A 24,155-nucleotide genomic window follows, 5' to 3' on the forward strand; every position below is an offset into this window, starting at 1 on the left:
GAGAGCTGCAGGGATGCCAGCGCCAGCTGCTGCTGCTGGATGTATGCAGCAGGTCTGGCGCACTAAGGGAAGCATAGTGCATGTGCGAAAGAGATCATTTTACATAGGTTCCTTAAATCTGGTTATTTACTAGGAAAGGGGAACTTCCCTAAAGTTATCCCTGCCTTTCAGTTTTTTAAATTAGCTCCTATTTACTGTTTTCCTTATCTGCAGCCCGCCCACATGACAGAGCAGAGTCAATGCTGCTTGCAGTGACAATGATGGGGGATGTTCACAGAATATTCTTCTGTCCTTCACATTCTGTGCATCTTGTATTTGGGTTTAGTAAAACGCAACACATGAGAGTTGAGTTCCCCATTCATACTCCAGAAGGATCTCAGCCTGCAGATCGCAGCACTGCGTGTCTTAAACTCAGGTGGAGCTCTGTGAAAGGGGAGAATGGGTGAGCATGCAGTGTAGGCAGCTGCACCATGAGAGGGGACCACTTTCTCTAGACATATGGATGACTTATTTTTAAATATATATATATTTTCCTTTTTGTTCTTTCGGTTTCCTCTGTGGAATCTAAGGATAAAGTAGTAGTCATATAATGTAAGAAATCAAAGAGAAGCAGACATAAATGCTTAAAGCTTTAGGCCAGTTCAGATCTGGATCTGAACTTTTCAGCTAATTCTTTTCATGCGATAAGCAGACTTAATATAGGATCAAATCCCTTTTTCCTGAATTTGGGGGGAGAAGATTAGGTCATTTGGTCTGGAGCAAGATACAAAGCAGTTTTTATAGTTGTTCACTGATCCATAGTCAGGCATTGAGTCATTATATCAGTATTAGAAAATGCACAGCCTACTCTGATTTATTGCATTTTTCTGTAATACTTCTAGCTAGTTTCTTCCCAGAACTCTTCATTTACAACAATGTGGACTGAATGTGTTTTTTGGAGGAAGCAGAGTTTTGCCAGATAGAATTTTCTACTTTGCATGGGGAATTCTCCATTGCTGGATGGTGATAAGAGCTGAGCCTTGTGCACTGATTTAGTAAGCTAAAGTGAATGCATGTAACAAAGCAGTCCCTAGAATTTACAACTCAAAAATACCTCTCCTACTAGAAGCTAAAAATACTGTTTGTTGTAAATGATTTTGAGCTTTTACAGTCCAGGTCTATTAGATCATCTCGGAAACTTCTGTGCTGCTTGATGGTTTCATGGTTCCCTCTAACTGAGCTCTAAGTACCAATGTGACAGAAACGTTTTACCGTAAACAAAGATTATGCAGCTACAAGAAATCACAGAGAGTACTGGAGCATGGATTCAAGTTCAGAAGTGCAGTTTCCTTTCCAAACAGCACCTATTCTGGGAGCTTACACTATGCCAGGCTGCCCTGGAGGGATCAGGATGGTTCTATTCTCAAAAGCCTGAGAGTTTAACAGGCTGCATATAAAATCCCAGGACTCATTTATAACCAGGCCACACGGAAGTTCTAGCTCACTTTTCTATCAAATATATACTAATGTTTGTACAAGTTAGAAAGTGCTGTACCATTTCAAGCAGGTCAACTTATGGATTATTCTGTTTTCTTCAGGATGGTACTGTGAGAGCTCTGATCCAATGGAGATACTTAATGATATCGGTAGGGATTTAGGAGGCTACTGTGATCTCTTTGATTGTTCTAGGGAAGAACATTTGCTCTTTAATGCAACTGTGTTGTAGTTCAGAATCGGTTCCCTGAATAGTTGTATCGGGAATTGCCTTTTCTTTTGGCAGTTATGTTTAATGCTTTTATTAATATTGTCCTCCATTCCCCACCCCCAAAATGTCAGACCGTGTATGTCTTTAGGAGGACCCCAGCCAGCGTGGCTTTGGGACTGAAAGGTTCTTTTATTGTTTCTGTTTCTTGGTGCTCTTTTCATATCAGTCCTAAGGATGCATCCGTCTGGAGGACTAATGGCTAGAGATTGCATTTATGTGTAATTCTCCTGCAATATTCTCATGGTTGCTGTCATGTGCTAACCTCAAGCAATACATCTGGCTTACTTACGATAAATGCTTTTTTACTTCTTCCCTAAACAAGGAGGTTCAAACTACTTGCATTTCTTACGAATCAGTCTAAAGATTTATTTGCGGTAGTTAAGTAGGGAACTAATCAGTAATCTATTCCATCAGCTTCAGCCATCTCAGCTGCTGCCCTGTCACTCAGACTGCTGCAAACCTGGAACAGTCTTCCCAGTTCAGGAGCCCTGTCATCTGTCCCCTCTTGATTTGTCTCGAATTCTAAATCTGCCCACCTGGCTCTTAAATGATAATGAAGGCAATTAGCCTCTGTCTCCCAGGGCTAGTTGCTAACACAGTCCAGCTGATTTACCTCCAGAGACATTTATAAAGCTCAGCAACAAAGAAAAAAAGGTTGCTGCTATAAGCAGATTGGGACAAAAAGCAGAAAGGAAAAGCAAGAACAAGCTAGACCTTCATTCTCTGCTTGTGCCCTATACTTCTCTGTAAGCAATATGCTTCTCTCATATTTACAACAAGTTTGTGTTTTGCCCTGTTGCATTCCTAGTTTTTGCCCAAGGACATCAATCTTTAATATGTCATAAATGGCTGTTCAGTACTGAACAGATTATTTTGCGTTACATGTATGTCATTAATCAATTTGCTTTGGTTTTTCGAATGAGTCTGTCTCTCAATATGCTGCCTCTAATCTGTACTTCTGAAGATGTAAATGATCAGCCAGACTCCCATGATCAGAAGAGGAGTGATGGGACTGTCTTCTCTCATCTGTTCTGACATATGACTGTGGTGACTGAGCAACACAAACTGAAGGAGGGAGAGCTTAAGTTTGTCCCAAATGATAGAGGCGGGTGAATTGGAGTTCCTTCCTCCACTGCTTCCACAGACTGATTTTTAATCTCCTTCCCAAATGTTTGCATTTTTGCCATTCTCAGTCTGGAAAGGAGAAAGGTGGGAGAACTTCTGAAATGCCGTTTTGTAGGAATGAAATAGGAAGAGGAAAATAGCACAGGGAAGAACTGATAAATTCAGAAAGAGCACACCAAGAAAGGTCTGCTGTTAGACCATTTTCCTTCTCTTGTCCCAGTCATCAGTTTAGTACCTTGTTATTTCCCACTTTTATTCTGTGCATTGTGTTTTTCTTACTCATAGGTGTTAAGACAAAAAAAGGCTGCTCCTCCTTTGTTATTAGAAAATACAGGTCCACAGCTCAGCGTGTAGCTATGTGTTTAATAAGTCCGGCTGCTGTGTAGCCTTTGGCAGGCTTCATAGGGAGTTGCTGAGTTTCTGGACCCCAAACAGCACTCTTTTACCAAAGTACTAGCAAGAATGGGACAGAGGCATCCTTCATTTTGTTACTCTCTTTACCTAGTGAAAACAAATTCTCCTTTCCCTTGCTGCTGCTGCTCTTGTGACACACAAACAGCTGTTACTCTCTGGAAGTTTCTTTTGAAACTTTGTACAACCTGAAGGGCTCTTGCATAGCTTTAATCTTCAGCTTTCCTGGGATTCACAGAGACAGGAGAGCAGCATGACAGTAAGCATAAAAAAAAAATCTTATCTCCTGACTTACTGATATAACTTGAACTCTTTTGCCTGTGAACGTGTTTGCTCCTTGGGACCATTGCTCTGCAGATGGAAGAAGTCTGTGTATACCTGAGCTTCTTTGGAGGAATAGAAAACTGTCATAGTAAAGAGTGAGAAGAAGAAAGGGTGGCAGAATAAAGGGGCAGGTACAAAGTCTTCAGATTGTCTGTGGCTGTAGTTATCTCAGCAAGGACCTGTAGCTGGCAGTCATATCTTCAATGGATGTTGTTCACAAGTAAGCACATAATTTCCCAGTTTAGATTCATACTTTGGGACTTGAGAAAATAGCCTTATGTTTCTTGCTTGTAGTTGAAGAAGAAAACAGGTTATTGAACGCTTTGGTCTCACAGCATAAATTTATGGCAAGAGGGAGCAGAGATATATCTAGGGAGGAAGATGTGAAGGAAATAGTGTGAGAGTCAAGAGAACAGCACAAAAGGAGAATGAAGCAATAAGAACTAAAGGCATAATGAGTTCAAAGAGAAAGAAAAGAATGAAAGATTTTAAGAGAAAGCAGCTTGGGAAAAATGGTTTAAACTAAACCAAGTGGCATGAACAGAAGCAATAGCAAAGAAAGAAAAAAATAACTAAGATTGTGGCAGTTTTCTAGTTCATCATAGATGTTTGACAAGAGGACCATGACTAAAGCAGTGAATTGCACGTGGTTTGCATTCCTCACTGCTAAAGTGAAGAAGATTCTTCTACTTAGGTTTTCCAGCAGCAGTACGATCAAGACTGAAATATAACATCTGATTATGCCATGTTAACGAGAAACCCTGCTCTTCCGTATTTATGATGATATTGTTTCCCCACATACAGATACCCCTAAGAAAGTAAAAATCTAGAAATAAAATGGTAAGCTTGGAACATTTAAACTACTACTCAATAAATTATTTCACTCCTGTATCTCAGTTCCTGCTTTTGTTGACAATAACGTCGTACCTAAGTCAGACTTCAGAGGCCATGACTGCAGGTGTATTCAGCAACTACTATTGTTTTGAAAGCTAGCAGCAGTTTGAGATATTTTCTAACAATAAGTATAGCACTATTGGCCAGCAAGTGGGCTCTTTGAAGGGTAGTTTGTATTTTGTAAGGGATTCTGCTGTTTCCTTGCAGGAGAGTTCCTATGAAACTCAGCTGTTTGTTGTACCCCTGCTGACGTGCTCGGTTATGTCTTACTCTTCTGTCACTTAGATGTGGACAGGCTGCAAAGAGAGGAATGAGAGTCTTGAGGCTTGCACTGTGATTGTCATTGTGATATTCAGGTTTATATAGGTCTTCTTCATCTTAGTTACTTCCTAATTGTGTTGCCTACATTAGAGGTTTTGTTCTCCATTTAAATAGAACAAGAATAAATTAATAGCCCAGTGTTTTTGCAGAATAGTTTGTAGCTCTTACCAGCCAATCTAACAATTGACCAGAGAATGGGTCATCAAAAATGCTCACTAGCTGCCTGTAATCTGAACCTCAGTAGTCAGTGACATATATTTTGTGAGAAAAATGTTCCTTGATCCTCATATAAACTGTCACTATTTCATTTAAAAAGGAACACAAAAAAAAGGAAAAAAACCTTGACAAATGGAAGACTCTGGAATCTGGGTGGAACCTGTAAAGGTTCTTGGCAAAAGGTCAAAATTTCATCAAAAATTAGAAATGGTAGTTTTCCAATAGTAGTTTTTGATTGATGCATTTTGACAAAAGCACAAGAACTACACTCTCAAGTGCTTGGCTTCACAGAACTATGGTAGTACCTGCAAGCTGTGCTAATGCTGTTCTTAGGAGACCACTCCTGAAGATTCCTTACCTTTGATAATAAGGTACGTTTTCTTTTTTCTGTAAGGTAGGCTTGTACAAGAGTATAACATCTTCATTCACATATTCTGGTTTGGTTTTGCATGTACTATAGGAAATGCTTAAACCCTCTGTTGGCTCATGGTTTGCAGAAATGCAGAAGTTTGTGGTGGAGCTTTCCTACATGGCAGCCTCTGTTTCTCAGATTCACAGAAACACTGTCAGATCCTTTCAAGGCTTCAAAATAATGGTGTATGATGGCAAAATTAATTTAGGCTTTTATTTGAGTCTGTCACCATTTAGCTTTGACTGTTCAACTCCCACAAAGGACATTGTATTTTTGCCAAAAACACAGCAGACACATTTTGCAATATGACCAGTAATGGGCATTGTATAACTAGGGTTTTTAGTATTTGATTGAAGATACCTGTCTTCCAACATCAGTGACAGGAGTTCTAGAAGTCATTAATAAAACAAATTTGTAAACCAGAAGCTGTGGGAAGTAGGCAAGTCCCCTGCACTGTTAAAACGGCTCTGGCTTGGTACCCTCGATATTGGTGGGCCAGGGAGATTTGGACATGCTTATTCCGATCCTCCAGGAAGTCTCTCCCTCCAGAATGGCTGGAGAAGGATTACGAGCCCTCCTGAAGGTGCTGAATCAGGTAATAGGAGATTTGTTGTAGATTAATTAGAAAGAAACTCATTAAACTATCACCTCTAAATACAATTCATTCATCTACTTGACTGAGCATTCTCAGTTACCTCTCTGTTTTTACTCTCTACTTAATTTCTGAGGTTATTTCTATTAGGGCAAAGTGATGTACTTCAATAATGTCAATCAGCACCAGTGGGAATAGACCTAGGCTAGACTATATTTTAGCTAAAAGGAGAAAGTGCGCCACAGGAAGATCTGTATTTCAGGGGGTCTTTCAATTATTTCTTATCTTTCAATTATCCAAGCTTCTATCTGTCCAGATAAATCCTGCTGGAATGAAAGTGTTTGGGTAAGTCACAGTTTACTCTGTGTATTGCTAATAATGTGCTTCTGTTGAAAGGAATATTATTAATATAAGCAAACAGATAATATGATATAGACTGGCTAATTACTGAGAAAGAACAAGTAAAGAGTCATAGGAACAGTCACTGTTTTCCCAGTAACTACTGTAAAAACAATGACTCTGGAGAAGTGACCATGTCGAAGATAATTCAGGAGAAAAATCTTTTTATTTCTTAGTTCCTATTGTAAATAACTGAACAGTTGTCTTTCTAGAGCTGACGTTGTTAACACAGATCAAACAGAAAAGATCTTTTAATATTTCGGTGTAATACAAGTTTTGTGTAAAAACATCTTTTACAATCTGCCCCACAACGCTTTACATGTTAGGTAACGTTTTTATAGAGTCAAACCTTTGAAACCCTAGATTTCAGCTCTCCATTCTTCCAGTAAAAATGCTGTTATCCTCATGCTCCAAATAGCAGAATTATACGCAGTGACGCCTTCACATTATCAAGGGTGGAAGTTTATGAAGGAGCTGGAAAGGCCAATTGTGGTGTAACAAGGGCAGCAAACTGGTTGTAGTCAGATGCAAAGAAATGGGTAAGATGAGCAAGTGTGTGACAAGTTTATAAAAATGAGGTTAATTGGATCTCGAAACAAATGGTGAGATGCTGGAATTGTATTTGCGACTTCAGAGTCTTTTCTGTATTGAGGAAAAATGATGGGCAGCAGAGTTTCACACACACGACAGTGTGATGGTTTAAAGGACCTGTGTAAAAAAGATAATAAGGGTAAAGTCTGGAAGAGAGAAAGGCATAGGATTTAAGAGAGACTGTAGAAAAAATGGCTTATTAATGAAAAATAATAGAGGGCTGGACTTTTATCTATAAAAACTGAAAGAGGAATGCTTAGGGTAATAGCTGAACCTTAGTTTTCCAATTATACCTCCTGCTTTACCGTTTGAATTGAGGAGAAAGAGATAGGAACGTTCTAATTCATAGTTTCATCTCTTTTAATACTAAAAAGGCATGCATGTCCCAAATGTATTTTATGTTTTCTAATGTGTTATTTATATTACGTATGTTATACATCTAATTTAAAAAAAAAAAAACAATAAAACACTACCTCCTGTGGTCAAGTTCCATGCAATATGAAAAATTTACAGTTGGCACAGGAAAGTGCAACTCTAAGAATCCAATATTCATTTCAAATATAACTTTAAGAGGAAAATATAGGACATAAATCTTCCCTTAACCTTACAGGCTTAACCTTTTCATTTTTTTTCTATGTCAAATAAAATGCATGCCTCTTACTCACAGTCAGTTCACTGAAAACCAGTGTTACACTTTTTTTCAAAAACCTTGTAATATTTAGAATCAGTTAAACCTGTAAATGTGAAAAAAAAATTAAAATAGATTTCTAATTTAATTGACAGTTCTGGAAAAAGAGAGTCTTCGAAGCAGTCAAAGCTGGTGTCATCATAGACTAATTTCAGTTGGAAGAGACCCTCAGGATCATCAAGTCCAACCATAACCTAACCTAACTCTGGCACTAAGCCATGTCCCTAAGAGCCTCATCTAAATGCCTTTTAAACCCCTCCAGGGATGGTGACTCCACCACTTCCCTGGGCAGCCTGTTCCAATGCCTGACAACCCCTTCTGTGAAGAATTTTTTCCTAATATCCAATCTGAACCTCCCCTGGTGCAACTTGAGGCCATTTCCTCTTGTCCTATTACTTGGAATATTCTGATCCCTTTCTGTATCATAGGAATGGTTTCTATAAAAATATTTATATGCAATACCACATGGGAAAATATGCACCCCTAATTTGCAAGATTAATTGCTGAAATCATAGACTTTTGTGTATTCAGCAGTACAGGGGGAAAGACTGAGATGTAGAAAGAAAAGAAAGAAAGGATTGGAAGTAGAACTGAGGGAATGAGTAGAACTCTGTCATCTTAAGATTGTGGTTTTATTTACTCATCAAATATTTTGTTTAGTAACTCTTATAAATATGGAGACTGATTTCTAGAAGAGAATCATGTATAGCCAGTGTTTTCATCTCTGCCTCCCTCACAACTCCTTTCCATGCAGTATGGAGGCAGCTCACAGGAATGCTGGCATTCACGAGTGTCTAGTGTAACAACGGAAAGAATTATACACTATCCAACTAAGTGAAAATGTAAAATGTGATTTAAAAGTGAAAAATGAAGCTTCATTAAAAAAGAAAAAAAAAGGAAAAAAAAAAAAAAAAGGAAGGAAAAAAAGGAAAAATAATCTGTTATGCTTCCTTCAGGGGCTTTTTTTCCCTAAAAAGGTGGGGTCTTTTGTTCCCTTGTGGCATTAAAAAAAAAAACAAAACATGATTTTCGAATTTTTGGGCATTACAAATAACCAGCCTCAGTAACTAACATCCTGTCACTGAATAATTTTTAATCCAGTAATCCATAGCCGTCTTTGTACACTCACTGAAATAGCCAAGTGTTTTCTGCTGTCAGTTGCTGGGGGAAACCTCCTGTGATGAGTTCATGTTGCATCATCCTCCAAACCATGTCTGATGGCCATATACCAGTGTCTGAGCCCACCAGGCACTGCGACACTATAGTAGACTTTATCTTTATTAATGTTCTGGATTACTTCTGCTTTATTTCTTACAAAATAACAGCATGACTTCTGTTGGCAGCTGTGGGGTTTCTGCATTACTGTCTTTTGCATATATGGGGTATTTTCTCTTGCAAATGTTAGAGAAGGATAAGCTTTTTCTCCTGTAAGCGTATTAGAAATCAGTCAAGCAATAAAAGAATATATTTTTCATAGAAAGGCCTCAAATGGAATACAATTTGGAGTTTTGGGAGTTACTCTTTGAGAAAGTTTCAGACCAAATAAAGAACATCCAGAGCAGACCAGTGATAATAATTACGAATCTGGAAAACGTGAGTTTCATGGCATGAATGAATTTGTCAGGAAGAGAAGTTTGAGGGGAGGGGACATGATAACGGTCCTTAGATGTCTGAAAGATTCTTGTAAATATGGAATTCTCTCTTCTCCAGGTACACCTGTCCTCCATTGCAGTATGTGGTAGATAGATGAAAAAGAAATAGTTTTAGCACTGTTTGTGAAAGTCAGAAGTGGGTGTTAAGAATATTTTGATAATTCCGCAGACAGTGGAACACTGATGCAGATTGTCTAGAGGACTTGGCATCTCTGTGACTGGAAGTCTTAAGGTGGACAAACAGTGGATGGGAACAATTTTCTGACCTTGTTCTGTGGCAGGAAGATGAACTACATGACCCTGTGATGTCCTCCCATGTCTTTTATTGTATGAATTGACACTTATCTTACTTCAGGTGACTTTTGTTGTTGACTTATAATGTATTGGAAAGGTGTTGATATTTCTTGTCACAAGCTCCTGAAAGCAGGTTGTTAGGCAAGAGCCTTTACTTTGATTTTTATAAAGCAGAAATGTCTAATACTTATTATTGCAAGCAAGATATTAAAATAATGAACTCAGAACCTTCAGAAAAGGGCAAGGACAAAGTGGCCAGAATATATCTGTCAACATCTCTCTATTTTTAAGACAACTTTATAATCACCTAAATGTTTGGGGAAGGGAATACTCTTGACCTTAGCCTGGGCCTCATTTGTTCTCCTTGAATAATTTCTCATTTTACATTGCTGTCACTTTCTTTGTCAACACACATTTGTTAAGCACAAAGGTTTCACCTGTGAGACATCTTGTGTTTATTAATGCTTTTACTCCATCATTGCTCTGATCTTGCATTGCTGCCAGCAGAAATGTGTATGTTCCTTCTATCCCCTCCTGCTCACACACTCTTGTCAGCACAAAGGTTTGTGCTCTCAGGTGATGAACTGAAGCCAAGAACTGATCCTGGTCTTAAATAGACTGGAAAAGAGGAAAAAAAGAGGGAAAAAATCACACCAAAAACATTTTAACTAGCATCACTTCTCCAGTCTAGTTTACTGCCAGACCATAAAAATGGATGTGATAGGGGCGTACAGGAATCTGAATGAGCAGGTTTCTGTCTGACAAAGGTGGGAGCAGCCTTTTGAAAGGACAGTGCAAAACATCAAACTGGGGAATGTGTACTGAGGAAAAGTTTTCTTCTGCTGTCCTATGCCATGTTTGTTTAGCACTGCAGCTGCTTAATAGAGTACCAAAAGAAAATGCTTATCAGCTTTTGCACAACTGCAGAGTCAACACAAGTGAGAGAAACAGTCTGTTCCTTCTCTGACTCAATATTCAACTGTGCAGAAATACAGAAAGGTAGAAATTTTATTCTTAACTGAGCTTTTGTAACATTTTCCCTCAGTTTGCTGATGCAACAGCTAGGAAAAAAAACCCCACTTTTCTTGTGGTACTGTATACCATCTTCAAATCCATAATGAATAAATATGGATTCCTGCCCTGCAACTTTCTCAGAGTATGTTACTCTCCGCGGTTCCTTTATGATGCTAAGGTTGTTCTTGAAATGAATATTTTGAAGACGACATTGGACAATGATCTTTGCAATGCTTTCTTAAAAAAAAAAAAAAAATCGCTATTACATTTTTGAGAGACATATCTAATCTATTTTGGCCTGAATTTATTTCCTTCACAAATGCACATCTCAATCCTGGTGCATAATTTATGGTCTTGGCATCTAGCCCAAACATATGTACATACTGAAATCAGTTTTGCATCTGTTTAGCTTCATGCACATGAGTAGTCTAATTGGATTTAGTCTGATGAAATGACTCATGTGAAATCCAGTGTTTTCAGAAGAAGAGTTTCAGACAGTAGGGTTCTTCAGGGCAGTAGCTTCTGCTTACTGCAGCTTTTTGTGGCACCTAGCATGTGAAGTGTTTTTTTCATTGTCTAGAAGCCCTCTGCATGCTGTATAGCTGTCGTACAAGGTGAAACAAAGAAGTACAGAAGAACAAGCCTTTCAGCCTAGGTCAGATTTTCTGCTGCATAGCACTTGCAGACAATTACAATAATTGTAACAATTAATTAATTGCAACTTTCTTCTTTAAAATTTTTCTTCTGGGAATTTCTTCAAGATCAAGGAAAATCACTCTTCTTACTCCTTCACAACAGGCTATGAGGCTGCAGCTGTCTGCATCCTAGTAGCCATTGGCCAGGTTAAATACTGATGCTTATATATGCTAGACACTCTGTGAAGTTATAGCCATTATCGGAATAGAGCCATGTTTTTCTGGAGCCTCATAATTCAATGGATTCAACACCTCCTGCAAGGAAGAGCTATCCAAATGGGCAGCAATGTAGATATTCATCATCTTTCCAGAACAAAATATCAGTGTGTCAAGAAAAAGAACAAGGGTTTTTTGCTGGTCTCACAAGTCTCCCCATTTCATCTCATGGCTGCCATCCTGAACCCTGGCTGATTTCTTGCCTTGTAACTATGCAGTCATACGCTGTAGGAAGAGTAGAGGTGATGCTGAGCTTGCTACTTGTAGGTGTTTGTATCCAGAGGCTGGCTCTTCTGATATTTTCTCATTCACCCTAAGTCTGCTATAAGAGTCCAGGGAATGGAGAGTGGTACAGATCAGGGGTGTCAAACTCATTTTGACTGGGGGCCACATCAGCCTTGCGGTTGCCTTCAGAGGGCCGAATGTAATTTTAGGACTGTATAAATGTAACTACTCTTACATTAATACAGGCTTAAAATTACATTCAGCCTTCTGAAGGCAACCGCAAGGCTGATGTGGCCCCCAATCAAAATGAATTTGACACCCCTGATCTAGAGGGTAAAGAGACTCAAGGAAGGGGATGAGAGAGGCTGCAAGATCTGATGTTGGGATCATTAGGGATTAGAAAGTGAAACTCCAGGGGAATTGTACTGTAAAAATATTGTCTGGGGAGGATAGATAAAGGAAAGCCTGGAGTATGAATGCTGTTAAGGCAAGGAAATGAATGTGAGTTAATGCAAAATGAAGGTGTATAGAGGACCAGCATAAGCTGAAAATGAAAACAGAGAAAGCAAAAAAGAAGTTGGAGTAAGAATATAAAGCAAGAAGTATACCTCAAAGATGAATGGTTTTGTTAGCCTTTGCCTCCTACCTCACTGCCCAGCTTCATCCCGAGATTCGTGAAAACACCCCTGAAATAAAGAGAATTTAGGAGGCTCAGAATGTTGATGAAGGCATGTGATTTTAAGTATTTGAAATGTATTTTTGGTTGAGGCTTTATGCTGCTGACTTTTGGTGACATTAAGGCAGGAGGCACCTAAGAAAAGCATATAGGTGAAGTTCACCATGTAGCACCTGATTGAGGACTCTCTGAAGTTAATAGACTACAGTATGTTTTGGACTAAGAGAGGAAAATATTGAAATATTACAGGACTAAAATATTATAAAAGTAAAGTTTTGCTCTGAATCTGTGAATCTGACAGCTCTGGTGAAGTTACTCTTCAATAATTTTGTGTGACTGGGGGAAAACTTTGATCTTAAAGTGTTAAGTTGTAGAGGGCTTTTTATTACTGATGTCTTTTTGTGGTCTACAGTTAGAAGTGTGTGCAGAGGAAATGCTTAACTGAAATCTTAATACTACAAGGGAAAATGCACTATATCGACTTTTGGTAATTGAAAACTTTTTGGTCCTAAAAGTGAATACACCTTAATGAGATGGTCATCTGATTTATCCAGCAAGTTGAATGTTCTCCTTGGGGGAAAATTGTGAATGCTCATATGCAAATAGAAAATGGGTTTACTATATGATTATCAGAAGATCATTCAAAATGTTAATAAAGCTACACATCTCTAATTCATTCTGGGATATTGCAAGTGAAACTAGGACATAATCATTTCCACATTTTGACTAACTTGTTGCAGCTCTTGATAACATTTCATATTGATTGGATTAATATCAGTGTTTCCTACTTAAATCCTCTTTGGATTAAAGTGTTAATTGTTAATCCTTTAGAGTTTTGTGCAAATCAGTTGCCCCGTATTTCAATCTTGGCTAATACAAAGAAGTTGGTATTTGAAAGAAACTTCTGTATGTAGTGCTTAAACAAGGCTGTATGGCAAAAATCTCATATTGACTGTAATTATTCTAGGTAATTCATTTGCTAATTACTGAATTTGCAGCTGGTCACATTTTTTTAAAGGACTGACTTGAATATTATTGTGAATTGTTTGCTCTTATGAGCACTTTATGTTGAACAAAGAAGAAAAAGAAATCATGGAATTCTTTAAATATTTATAAAGTTTTTTTGATGGGTAGACCTGATTTCCATGGTGAATTTTTACAAACATATTCTTTTTGTCTGTTTTCAGTCCCCTGCACATAGCTATTCAAGCTATGACTCTGGCAAGAACGAAAGTGTAGACAGAGGGGCTGAAGACCTGTCTCTGAATCGAGGAGATGAGGATGAGGATGACCATGATGAGCAGGAAGATCCTGAGAAGGTTAATGAATCAGATGGGGTAGAAGCAGAGCGGCTGAAAGCTTTTAACGTAAGTCCTCTTGCACTGGTTGCCTTGTTTACTTCTACTATTCCTTTTATATTTTTATTTATGGGTAAGTTTGACAATATTGAAGGCACATTAATTTAATTTGCAGGATTTATTTCAATTATTATTTTAATGCACATTAAACTCTTGCCAACAGACAACAGATTTACTGTGTTTTATTTAGAATTTTAAGGCAGAGTGCCATCTTTACCAGTGAGGAAAACAAAGCTTTGTTTTGTATGTGTGTGTGTGTGCTCCTGTGTGTGTGTGTATGTGGATGTGTGTATGTGCATGGTCACCCATTGAATGGAAAGGGGCTGTAGCTAGTTTATCAGAAGACCTTTCCAGTGGTCAGCTGCTTTCCCAATGTGTGTAATTATGCATGAAAACCCAAGCAATTGTTCAAACAAAGAAAAAGTGAGATTCAGTTCAATAAAATGATTAGCAATCACAGCTTATTGTTAATAATGAAACTTAAGTAGTGCCTATTTTCACAGTCTGTTCTGGTTTATCTCACAAGTTCTGTATCCTATAGACTCTTCTTTTCTTGTCTATTTTTTTTTTTTAATCAGCCCCCTAAAATAACCCTTTAAAGAACTGTTTGCTTAATATTTCTGGCTTCCCATTACAAAGCTCTTCACTGGATAGAAAAAAATGTCTTCCTATCAGTAATCAAGACAGGAAGCTAGAAAGAGAAGAGAGCCGCCCTCCAAACCCATCTCCTCTGTCTCCCTCTTGCCAACAGATGTTTGTCAGGCTGTTTGTAGATGAAAACTTGGACCGAATGGTCCCAATCTCTAAGCAGCCCAAAGAAAAGATCCAGGCTATCATTGACTCATGCAGGCGACAATTCCCTGAGTATCAAGAGCGTGCCAGAAAACGCATACGTACTTACCTCAAGTCCTGCAGGCGGATGAAAAGAAGTGGTTTTGAGATGGTGAGTTTTGATTTAAAACCCAGCCCTAGTTTCCATCAAAACCCCATATGTAAATCCATGGCACTATTTTGTTTTCATCTTAGTGTCTTTTTTTTCGTTTGTGTATTTTTTTGGTAATACCAGGTCAGAGGTTTCTTTTCCCCTCCTTCATTCTTCCTGAATTTATTCCCTTTGTTCACTGGTTTAAAAATGCTTTGAGACACCAGAGTTCATGAGATGAACTAGTGTAAATGTTTAGGAAAATAAGAACAAAACAAAGCATAAGGAAGGAGAACAAACGATGGCATATATAGTGACTTATTTCCTACTTTGTGTTACAGTTAGAGATTTTTTTGCCTGGAAAAGTCTTGCAGTAAGATGGATTATTCTTTGAAGTGCCCTTGGTAACTTGATTTCTGTGAGCTCTCTAAAAATTAGATCCTTCTAGAGAAATGCTATACCCAAAGCAAATGCCCAGTGTAGTAATGTCACACTGGCAATGGGTTTTTTTCTTGTACATTTTAGCCTATTACCCTTCAGTAACAGTTACTGCTTTGAAATCTTTCAGTTGACATATAGGTTTGCAAAACACATTAAATGGTTTTAAAACACAGACATCAAGCTTACAGTTCGAGCATCCCAATGGTTTCGTAATTGTAACTGAATCAAAGACCGTGAAAGCTATAACAGTATACAACTGTTGGTGTTTTCAGACATTAATATTTTAATACATTGCTCAGTAGCACACAAATGGGTAAATAATAAGTCTTCTCACCAATTGGCAGCTTCATTATCTCTAAAAAAACTTTAATATTTCCAATACCCTGGAAAGCTGGAAGCAACTAGGTTGCTACACGCCTTATATTTGATGTGCCTTAGCTATCTCTCTTGCCTTTAGATGACAGTAAAATCACCTCATCATTACAAATAGATATCATTTAGTGATTAAACATATCATTATTTTTTTTTTAAGTGAATCATCTGCAAACCCACTGATTACATTAAAAAATTACTGGAGATGATGATTGAATTTTACTGTTTCTCTTTCTCTCTGTCTTTCTCTTTCCTGCAGTCTCTGCAGAATACTTATGATTTCCATATGCTGTTTAAGATGTTAGCTGACCGCTTTAAGAACAAAATATCAGGTTTATTTGTAGGGCAGGACCACTATTGGCCAACACAAAAAGCAAAACCAGAAAATAATTTTTGTACGTGTTTGTAATTCTAATTGACTGCATGGTTTGATTGTTTGAAACACGGAGATAACACTGTTTCTGAACAATGGAAATGCAGATGAAGACAGACAGGTAGAATAAAGGACATCTGTACATACAAAAGTGCCAAAGATTGACTGGTGGTGTACCTGTCAGATTGTATCTCCTTCCAAAATAAAATAAGGAAAAACAGAAAGTAAATATTTTCTACAATACACTAAGTAGCCTGAAAATGCATCTACTCACCCTAGCTGAAAATAATGCAGTAACATCAAGCTCAGCTTTCATGGTGCCAAATATTTTTATTTTGCTGTACTTTCAATTGAAAATACTTACAAAATCAGTTGATACCAGCAAATGTCCTCACTGTTCCAATTTATGGCCTCATTACTGTCATTATTCACACTGATGAGCAGTTACGTAAACTGGCTCTTTTTTTGTCATCTGAAAGACTTGCACAACTGTTTTGCAATACGACCCAGCTGACCCATAAGAGCGAGGCTGGCTTGAATTCAGTGTACATTTGCAAACGTTACTTTCATATGAATAAATGTTGCAGGATCAAATTTATTCCAGGGAGGGGAAAAGGAGCAGAGATTACCAGGAACGTGATCCAAATAGGCAATCTTTATAGTTCAGAAATATTCCTTTTTTTTTTTTTTTTAATAACGTTCCATGACAGTTTATGATGGGCTTTATTTTTTTTTAACAAACAAATTACCCTCTAAAATATTGACTTTGCTGCCTGTGAATGGAAGTGACAAGGCATTGAAACTCATGCCAAAGTTTTCAGTCCTCTTGGGCCTGAAGGGAAATCTATCCGACTTCCCTGTTTACAGGTAGGCAAACAAGTCAAAGACTATCCAAAGTCTTTGGAGAAGCTCCCATTAACTTCCTAAGAGAATAAATGGTGGTTTAAGTTTATGCCTGGAATAATTCTAAAATGTAATACATATCCATTTGTTGTTTTAAATTATTTTCTAATTTCTAAATTACTGTATCAGTATCTTCTGCTTTGGCTGCAGCGACCATGAGATAATGGAGTTCAGGATCTCATGCAGCAGGAACAGAATACCAAGCAGAATTGCAACCCTGGACTTCAGTAATGCTAACTTTGACCTTTTCAAGTAATTGCTAGGGGAAATCCCATGGGAAGAGGTACTTGAAGGTAAAGGGGCCCAAGATAGTTGGTTAGCATTCAGAGACTGCTTCTTCCAAGCTCAAGATCAGAGCATCCCGACACATAGGAAGTCAAGAAAGGGAACCAGGAGACCTGCTTGGATAAACAGGGAACTGCTGGTCAAGCTCAAGCGGAGGAGGAGAATTTACAGATCATGGAAGTAGGGGCTGGCCAGTTGGGAGGAATGTAAGGCTGTTGGCAGAGGACAAAGGGAGGCAACTAAGAAAGCTAAGGCCTCCTTAGAATTAAACCTTGCAAGAGGGGTCAAGGACAACAGAAAAAGCTTCTTCAAATACATGCCAGATAAAACTAACACTAGAGACAATGTAGGTCCACTGATGAATGGGGTGGGTGCCCTGGTGACAAAAGATACAGAGAAGGTAGAGTTACTGAATGCCTTCTTTGTCTTTGTCTACACTGCTGGAGGCTGTCCTGAGGAGCCCTGAGGCCCCAGAGGAAGTCAGGACAATGGAGGAGTTTGCCTTGGTTGATGAGGACTGGGTTAGGGACCAATTAAGCAGTCTGGACATCCATAAATCCATGGGTCCAGATGGGATGCACCCGCGGGTGCTGAGGGAGCTGGCTGAGGTCATTGCTGGACCACCCTCCATCATGTTTGCTAAGTCTTCGAAAATGGGAGAGATGTCTGAGGACTGAAGGAAAGCAAATGTCACTCCAGTCTTCAAAAAGGGCAAGAAGGAGGACCCGGGTAACTGTAGACTGGTCAGCCTCACCTCCATCCCTGGAAAGGTAATGGAACGACTTCTCTTTGGTGCCATCTCAAGGCATATCAAGGATAAGAGGGTCATTAGGGGCAGTCAACATGGCTGTACCAAGGGGAAGTTGTGCTTGACCAACCTCATAGCCTTTTATGAGGACATAACCAGGTGGAGAGATGATGGCAAAGCAGTGGATGTGGTCTACCTTGACTTCAGTAAAGCATTTGACACAGTCTCCCACAGCATCCTCGCTGCTAATCTGAGGAAGTGTGGTCTGGACGAGTGGGTAGTGAGATGGACTGTGAACTGGCTGAATGAAAGAAGCCAGAGTGTCGTGGTCAATGGGGCAGAGTCCAGTTGGAGGCCTGTATCTAGTGGAGTCCCTCAAGGGTCGATACTGGGACCAGTACTATTCAATATATTCATCAGTGACTTGGATGAGGGAATAGAGTGCACTATCAGCAAGTTTGCTGATGACACTAAGCTAGGAGGAGTAGCTGACACACCAGAAGGCTGTGCTGCCATCCAGAGACCTGGACAGGCTGGAGAGTTGCGCGGGGAAAAAATGAATGAAATATAACAAGAGCAAGTGTAGAGTCCTGCATCTGGGCAGGAACAACCCCAGGTTCCAATATAAGTTGCAGAATGACCTGTTAGAGAGCAGCGTAGGGGAAAGGGACCTGAGGGTCCTGGTGGACAGCAGGATGACCATGAGCCAGCACTGTGCCCTTGTGGCCAGGAAGGCCAATGGCATCCTGGGGTGTATTAGAAGGGGGGTGGTTTTTAGGTTGAGAAAGGTTCTCCTTCCCCTCTATTCTGCCCTGGTGAGACCCCATCTGGAGTATTGTGTCCAGTTCTGGGCCCCTCAGTTCAAGAAGGACAGGGAGCTGCTTGAGAAAGTCCAGGGCAGAGCCACAAACATGATTAAGGAAGTGGAGCATCTCCCCTATGAGGAAAGGCTGAGGGAGTTGGGTCTTTTTAGCTTGGAGGAGACTGAGGCGTGACCTCATTAATGTTTATAAATATGTAAAGGGTGAGTGTCACGAGGATGGAACCAGGCTCTTCTTGGTGACAACCAATGATAGGTCAAGGGGCGATGGGTATGAACTGGAACACAAGAGGTTCCACTTAAATATGAGAAGAAGCTTCTTCACGATGAGGGTGACAGAACACTGGAACAGGCTGCCCAGGGAGGTTGTGGAGTCTCCTTCTCTGGAGACATTCAAAACCCACCTGGACACCTTCCTGTGTAACCTCATCTAGGTGTTCCTGCTCCGGCAAGAGGATTGGACAAGATGATCTTTCAAGGTCCCTTCCAATCCCTGACATTTTGTGATTCTGTGATTCTAAGTGGTTTTAAAAAAATGCTACCATGGACAGAGGCACTTGACTGGATGTTAAATGTACTTACCGCTTGTGACAGTGGAAAAGAATCCCTTTGTCTGAATAATAACTTTTGTTCAAAACAATCATGAAAGGACATGTTGGTGTTGATTTGAATCAGGTGCTGTCCTCAAATATAGCAAAACAGGATAATGATCTCCTCCGGAGCAGTATTGCTACCATCGTTATATTAAATAGGATGTCAGATAATAATCTCCACAGGATATGCCTTTTGCTGTAGACACATTAAACACAAATTTTTCTTTTTGTTCAGGTTCAGAATGCTACATTTTGAGCATCTGTTTGCAAGAGAAAAAGAAAATTATCTCATATATGGCATATGACAGTTCAGACTGTGCGTGGAACAGTGCAGCTACCTACAGTGTCGTGTTGTAAAGTGAAGAGAAAACGTAAACACTAAGATAAATTAGTGTAAGACTGCATGGTAAAGATAAAAAAGCATGCCTGAAGCCTCCTTCTGTCAGTTATTTGCCATCTGTAATCCAAATGACAGTTCTGGCTGCATAGCAGGCCGATTCTAGCTCTGAGGCAATGGGAAAGACTCAGTCTCATGAGTGTTCATATTGTTAGTTAACATGTTTCTTAGTATTAATATTTTTAAGAGGTTGCTTGTAGTTATTCTACTTCTATTTATGACAGATAATTTTCTGTGGACTCCGAGGCAGCTTGCATAGCTTCTTCTTACAAATATTCCAATGAAGAGTCCCCTTTCTACATTGAAGAAGCTTTCTCCATTTGACTGTTCAGCTTGTAATTATGCCATTTTCATTCTGACACAAGCATATCTCTCAGCAAAATTTTTGTCATGAATCTTAAGACTGTTTTTCTCCTCGCTTTGTCTCTTGCTTATGGGACATTGAGGATGTTCTCTTACTAAAGTCTGTGACCTTGCTCAGAATCTTCCGTTGTGAGGGAAGTTTGTCAAGTCCTGAAATCACTGACTTTTGCATGGGACCTCTAGGTTGTGCTTCCACCTGTGCTTTCCGGTAGCACTTTGTGAATTTCTTAAAGTTCTTGATGTTCTTAAAGAAATATTTTTTTTCCCTCTTCATTAGCTCATAAGCAAAAGAAAAAATATATTACTGCCTCTTTATCAAGGACTGCTATAATGAGAATTCCTTTATATACATTAAATGTTTTGTGACCTATATATGCTATACAAGAGGAATTTTCTCCCTGAAATGGTCAAACGACCTGTTTCACTAATGTTTTCAAAATCCATGCTTTAGCATTTTCCCAGCATCTGTACAGAAAACTACCAATTAAAAAAAGATAGTAGGTAGCTGCTTTGGTTATGTGGTATGTATTTATTTAGTTACAGTCCAGAAAAAAATTGGGTGCTAGAGATAATCAAATGAGGCTGAATTAACTTAATAATTATGTTTTCTTCCTATGTTCTGCTTCCGCCCATCCGCCATATTCATGTTCTCTTGTCATCAGTCTTACTGCATTCAGTTTGAAACTGCATCTTATAGTATCCTTTTTAAAGTTATACCATTTTTTCTATGTGTATCCCAATGCAAGAGCAAGGTCTTAAACTACCATTCTCAAAGAGATTCTTCATTTCATTTCAGCAAAAGGAAATCCCTCTTCCTAGGCACTACTGTAACACAAAGCAGCAGTATGAAAGGGCTAAGTGTTCTTATGTGTTGGATAGAAAAGACTAGTCAGAAATGTGTTTCCTTCTCCAAAGACGAATTTGGATGTGTCAGAGGAGTCACACTATGCCTGAAGGCAGTTCCTCAGTTAGATCCCAGCATTCTTCATCCCAGCTCCTTCTGTCCTGTCGCCAGCCTCAGTAACATATAACCAAGCTCCACGTGTTTTTCCTGCTTCTGCATTTGGTTGTGCCAACTGACTGTTAGAACCATTTTAACGATTTGCAACTGTGCACATGTTGATTTTGATGCTTTAGAGGTGTCTAGTGGCTTGGAGTGCTTCTATATGGTGACTGAACAACTTTGGTGGGGACTGGTTTTCAGAAGGGGGTGTGTTTTGTGAAATCTGCCGTGTTAAATTTTCTTGGGATAGATATCTCGCCTGTGTTTTTAAGTTTCAGCTTTAGAGAGAGGAAGCTTTCATTACTTATTGAATTTAGTGCCGAATGGTCCAGCCGCCCTTGCGGTTACATTGCTTTTCAGTCCTCTAGGCCTTTTATGGCCAGAAAGGTCATAAACATCTTCTGGCAGAAGAGAGTCTGTTGGTCCAGGGATGCATACCTAATCTTGATTAATAAAGTGGGAAACATTAAGAAAATTACCACAAGAACAGTTATGTGAAGATCTACAATTAATAATAGGTGTTGCTTCGTACTATACCCCAACCTCCATTGATGGGTCGCGTTCCTTTCTAAGCATCTTACTCTTGTTAGTGGTTAGCTAATGTAAGTCTGTTGGGCAACCTCATTGAAAAAGGTTAAAGTTTCTCTTTGGTCAACTTTGACTTTTTGCAATAGGTCTCACATATCCTTAAAAAATAATAATCTAGAAACAGCTTCCCTAAGGTTCTTAAATGTTTGTTTGTTTGTTTGTTTCCCATGGAACAGTTAAGTGCATATTGATGTGATTTTTCAGAACTGCCTTAAATCTGTCTCAGATACATTTTGCTTTTCAATAAATAACGTTTGCAAGTATAGGCAATTTTGGAAAAGTGAGTGGCAGAAGTTGTTACACTTTTTCTAGTGACCTTGGAAGTTAGCCTTGAAAAAGGCATGATATTTGGAAACAGAATGAAAACTAAAAAATTGAAAGCACCTAACAACCTGATAGTAATTAGTATTTTACATTCTGTGAGGGAGGAAAAGACAGGAATGCAATTTTGTCATTTATTTCACTTTTTTATTGAATGTAGAAGAAAAACAAACCACTCCAAAATGGCAGTAAGTTCTGATATAGAAAAACCCCCTCTTTTTAATGAAAAAAAAAAAAAAATCTAGGGTAAAAGAATGTTCATCCTGAAATCAGCCTGAAATCAGAAAAAAAAAGTAGTAAATATGTCAGTTTTTCTTACGCTGTGATTCTGACTTACACCAAGACCTCTGCTGCAATGTTACTTGATTAGCTGATTTGTGCTGGTAGCTTAATAGAAGAGGAGCCAGTTCAGTGTATTTGTTTAGAAGAAACAGAAAATGATGTTAAATCAGACTCAGTTTTACCTAGTCCTCTGGAGTTTTGCTAGTAAATTTTTGAAGTATCCAATGCAATCCCCACCTAACTCAGAAGGGATTAGTTCAGCATGACAATGCTTGGGGTTCTCTTTCACTCTGAAATACCAGATAAATTCATGACAGAGGTAATCTTACCTAAGTTTGCTAGAGAAATTAGTTGACTTGGGCTCTCTGAGCAATCAGTGAAGTGCTTAGACGAACCAGTCCAGAGAGATTCAGCCTCAGCTGTCTCCTGGGTAAACTTCTGGAGATACCTGTCTGAACGAAACAAAAAGGAACCCTAGGTGACTAGTTTAGACAAAATACTTGAGGTTTAGGTGGATGAAGTCAGATATTTTTTCTATTGTTCACATAAGTTGTTTAAAATTTCCACTAGCCCTGCAGAAACTGCTCTCAGATTAAGCCCTGGCTGTAAGCACAGCAGTGGCAGCAGCAGCAGAACAGTGCTTGACTGGAATGTGTCACTTGCGTAACATTTAGACAGGAATGTGGACATGTGAAGATATATGTGGATCTATTTAGGTGCTGTCATAATCAAGGTGCAACACTCAATGTTTCAATTAAATGTATTTTAAAGCTGAAAACTTGAAGAACTAGTGTGAACATCACTGAACATCTTAAAAAATTTCTTCAATTTATAAAATATTTCTAGTTACTTCTTTGAATTCCTTAGGAGGTGTTACAATTGAGTGTTTATTACAAGACCACAAGACTGAGCAAAATATATCAAAACCCTGTCTGAAACACAGGGCTACAAGCATTAAAATGCCAGTCAGGTTGTTCGGATTTCGCCATTCGGTTCTAACAATTGTAAAAGTACATCCAATAGAGTGCAGTACTGTACTTCAGTCTCTAAATTTAAAAATACTCTGTGGAAAGGTTTCTGAATGCTTTGTAACTGTGCCGTGTAGGACAGTTCTCTGTCATACATTTCACTGCATTACACTGATTAAAAAAAACTCATTTGAAGATAATCTGTACCCTGTCTTGTAAAGTATTTTGAATGTTTTTTATGAAAAACATGCCATTTAGGTATTGCATACAGTTATACATAAGTCGGGGATTTTAACACATTGTTAGATCTCAATAAGCTCTTATGAAAGAGCTGTGGCGTATTTGAAATATTTTATTTTGGAAATGAACTGGTCTTACGATACCTGAGGGAAATGCTGACGTGCAGGAGAGCACTAGGGTAGTATCATGTTGTTAGGAGCCCAACATGCAAAGAAGTGCTTAGTGGCACCTCTGGAAAAACTCAGTTACTGTCAGTGAGGCATCTTGGGCATTCATCTTCACCTTCAGGTGCCAAATCTCCTTGGAAAATTTGGAACTATTTTTTTTCAAGTGTGAGTAATAGTTAAAATATTTTCTCATTCCCACGTTTACCTTAGAGTTTGTCCATTTATATTAGGGTCTCTATGAACAAAATGAAGTAACTTGTATGTTTATGTGCTTGCTACTTTTATATGGAAAGATCTCTTTTTCACTGCTAATTGGCCTAAACTAGAAGGTAGTATCTGTGCACAAATGTCAGGTTATAAAGTTTGGCATTTTAGCAAGTGTGCATGTGTGTACATTATCTGGCATAACAGATAGCTCTATTTTTTTCAGAACTTAGTCAGACTGGTGTAACATGTAAGAGTATCTAGACCAAGCCTCTGTGTGACAACTTTGGCTTTTATTTTAAATAAATACTGGATTTC

The 24,155-nt window shown here is 38.8% G+C and overlaps 1 protein-coding gene across 3 annotated transcripts in view; it reads left to right on the forward strand.

Annotated features, from left to right (window-relative positions):
• The window catches only part of NOL4 (nucleolar protein 4), a gene marked incomplete at its 5' end in the record, with an annotated part of 158,674 nt that overhangs the window by 98,152 nt on the left and 36,367 nt on the right, over positions 1-24,155 (forward strand). For 2 of the 3 annotated variants that reach the window (XM_082045154.1, XM_082045155.1), the window contains 2 exons: positions 13,677-13,856; positions 14,599-14,790. In XM_082045154.1, coding sequence (XP_081901280.1) covers positions 13,677-13,856; positions 14,599-14,790 — 372 coding nt within the window. The remainder of the gene's footprint in view (positions 1-13,676; positions 13,857-14,598; positions 14,791-24,155) is intronic. The other variant, XM_082045156.1, reaches the window with a different exon arrangement.

This window comes from Streptopelia decaocto (genome assembly GCF_964273445.1).
Source record: "Streptopelia decaocto genome assembly, chromosome: 2".
In the NCBI taxonomy this organism is placed as follows: Eukaryota; Metazoa; Chordata; class Aves; order Columbiformes; family Columbidae; genus Streptopelia; species Streptopelia decaocto.